This window comes from Octopus bimaculoides, chromosome 18, assembly GCF_001194135.2.
Source record: "Octopus bimaculoides isolate UCB-OBI-ISO-001 chromosome 18, ASM119413v2, whole genome shotgun sequence".
NCBI lineage: Eukaryota > Metazoa > Mollusca > Cephalopoda > Octopoda > Octopodidae > Octopus > Octopus bimaculoides.
Genome location: NC_068998.1, coordinates 6886942 through 6889741, shown reverse-complemented (window position 1 = coordinate 6889741; position 2800 = coordinate 6886942). Strand labels below are relative to the sequence as shown.

At 34.9% G+C, this 2800-nt stretch overlaps 1 protein-coding gene across 1 annotated transcript in view; it reads right to left on the bottom strand.

The window, feature by feature from the left end:
- LOC106871988 (uncharacterized) overlaps window positions 1-2800 on the bottom strand; it is a 37140-nt gene that overhangs the window by 29209 nt on the left and 5131 nt on the right. The window contains exons 4-5 of the mRNA XM_014918783.1: window positions 2222-2317; window positions 211-304 (exon numbers count right to left, since the gene is read on the bottom strand). Of these exons, the coding sequence (XP_014774269.1) occupies window positions 211-304; window positions 2222-2317 (190 nt within the window). The remainder of the gene's footprint in view (window positions 1-210; window positions 305-2221; window positions 2318-2800) is intronic.

Below are 2800 nucleotides of genomic sequence, written 5' to 3'. Positions count from 1 at the left end.
GAGGAGCAGCAGAAAGGGGGAGGAGCAGCAGAAAGGGGGAGGAGCAGCAGAAAGGGGGAGGAGGAGCAACATCACAAGAAGGCAGAGAAGCAGGAGGAGGAGGAGGGAGAATAAGCAGGAGGAGCAAGAAGACAAGCAGCAGCAGCAGCAGCAGTAAAGATGTAGCCATTCATACTGCATCCATTGTAAAGACATAAGTGATCAACAAACCAATGGAATCTGGTATAAACGTTTCATGCCTCCATTTTTCAGCAAGGTCCTTCAAAATTTTCAGCCTTTTTGAGTATCGGTTTTGGATGATGACCTGAAAAATGGTTTAACACATTTAAATGCAAGCATATGTGTATGTGTGGGTGTGTGTATACGTGTTTGTCAGTATATGTCTGTGATTGTTTGCTTGTGTGTTTGTGTAGTTGTGTAGGTTCCAATCTGATCTGGCAGAGTTTCTACAGCTGGATGCCCTTCCTAACACCAAACACTCCAAGAGTGTCGTGGGTGCTTTTTACATGCCACTGGCACAAAGGCCAGTTAGGCAGTACTGGCATTGATCACGCTTGAACGGTGCTTTTTACATGCCACCGGTACAGGTACCAATCAGGTGGTACTGGCATCAGTTGTAAGAAACGAAGATGACCAATTTGTTGATAATAAACAATTATTAACTTCCTAATTTCCATTTTGTTTTCTTCTTTTAACTGGATATAATCTATATGCTTAATATAAACCTACTGATTTAAGGGAATTTCATTCCCCAACAATACTAGGTATTGAACCAGTATTTCCTTGGATGCAACCACCCCTTCATTAGTTTAACATATCCTCCAATTAAATTTATATATATATATATATATATATATATATATATATATATATATATATATATGCATATATACATATATACACATACATACATACAGATATGTACATACATACGCACAAACACATATATATACATATACATATAAATGTATGTTTATACTTTTAGATATATACATGCAAACACACACACACATGCATATATATATATATACATATATAAATGCATTTACATGTATACACATATACATATTATACATACATACATGTGTGTATGTGTACACATTTAGTTATCTTTAGTGTTCAGTTAATTTAATGGATTAGCTGAACAAAAATGAAAAAAAAGACATTCCAACAATCTCAGAAAAAGGCAAAAAAAAAGAACAATATAAAAAAAATTAGTTGTATGTGTACCATTTACATAATTCCCTTTGTTCAAACACTAAATCAAAGAACTTCACCTACAATTAATTCCAACAACCATTCTAAACTCAATAAGTCTTATAACATTTTCTCAATTTCTATCTTTGGTCGCTTTTCTTCCATTTCTCCTTCCTCTACTACAACAAGAACAACAACAGCAACAACTACTACTACTACTACTACTACTACTACTACAACTACTACTACTACTACTACTACTACTACTACTACTACACTTTATTACTAAACCAATTTGGTGAGGTGGGTTTTTTTTTAATCTTTTTCTTAATTATTTTTTTTTTTTGCTGTTAAATTCATTTTCTTTATATTTCTTCTTTTGCTTTTTTCACCACCTCCCCCTCCTCCTCCTCTTCCTTCTTTTTCTTCTCTCTCTTCTCCTTCTCCTCCGCCTTTTTCTTGTTTGTCACTGTTCTTTTTCTGGGCTTAAATCTCATTTTGTGGACCCGTGAAAAATGAACTTCCATCAACTACTCTATCTATCTATCTGTGAATACCTGTCAATGCCATGTATGCCATAAGGTCTCAAAAGACATATGAAGATCTACAAAGATCAGAGCTTAACTTTTATGTGGTTGTCTTTTCAAAACATTGTCTGGTTTAAAAAGTCACATCAGACGTTATGATGGATCTAAGGTGTAAGTACAAGAAGTGGTGAGACTCTGCATAAGGAGTAGACAACCACCATATCTGAATACACAGCTTTTTACAGCAGAAACAACAGTAAGCTAATGAAGATTACATGATGATTTCATAACTCATCTTTCTTCGTCATTCGTTGATTAACATAATGGTATGTACCCGCCTTATACTTTACTCTAAAGCCTATGTATATTGATTTCTAAATACTGGTTTTTAGTATTGCTGTGTTTATGAAATCATATATAAGTATGTGAATGTGTGTGCATATGTATAAATACAGGGTATTGGTTCATTATAATAGTAATATAGTTATGTTGCTTACCTTATGTACAGCTTGAATAAACCTTTTCTTTACATACAACCTCTGGGGCCACAAATTATTCTTGTAGGGATTAAAATCAGCCACATCTTCAGGAGTCTAACACAGAAAAATTAAACAAAATTATCGAAATAAACTGCACGTATATTTTTATTTTAATATCAGAATCACAGAAAAGGTGGAATGCAAGACTGGTAGAATGTCGGATAAAAGGACTTAGCTATGGTTTTTTTTTATATATTCAAAGTTCAAATATATGCTGAGGTCGACTTTGCTGTTCATATTTTGCAGTCAATAAATAAAGTGCCTCTCAAATACTCAGCTTAGTTCTTTTTTTCTTTCTTTCTCTTCCACCCTAATTCTCTAATTTTATCACAATGAGGGGTGTCTGTTTTTTCCACATCACCAGCTCTTCTTGCCAAAAGTGGCTCACTTGGAACCATGCAGTTGTCATGTCACAAAGGCTACAATATACAACCACCTCCAGTCAGGAGAGGGGAGACTATTTCACCTGTTACAAGTTTGAGAGTAGAGCAAGACCAACAACATCCACAGGGCTTTCAGTCCTGTGGATGCTGATGG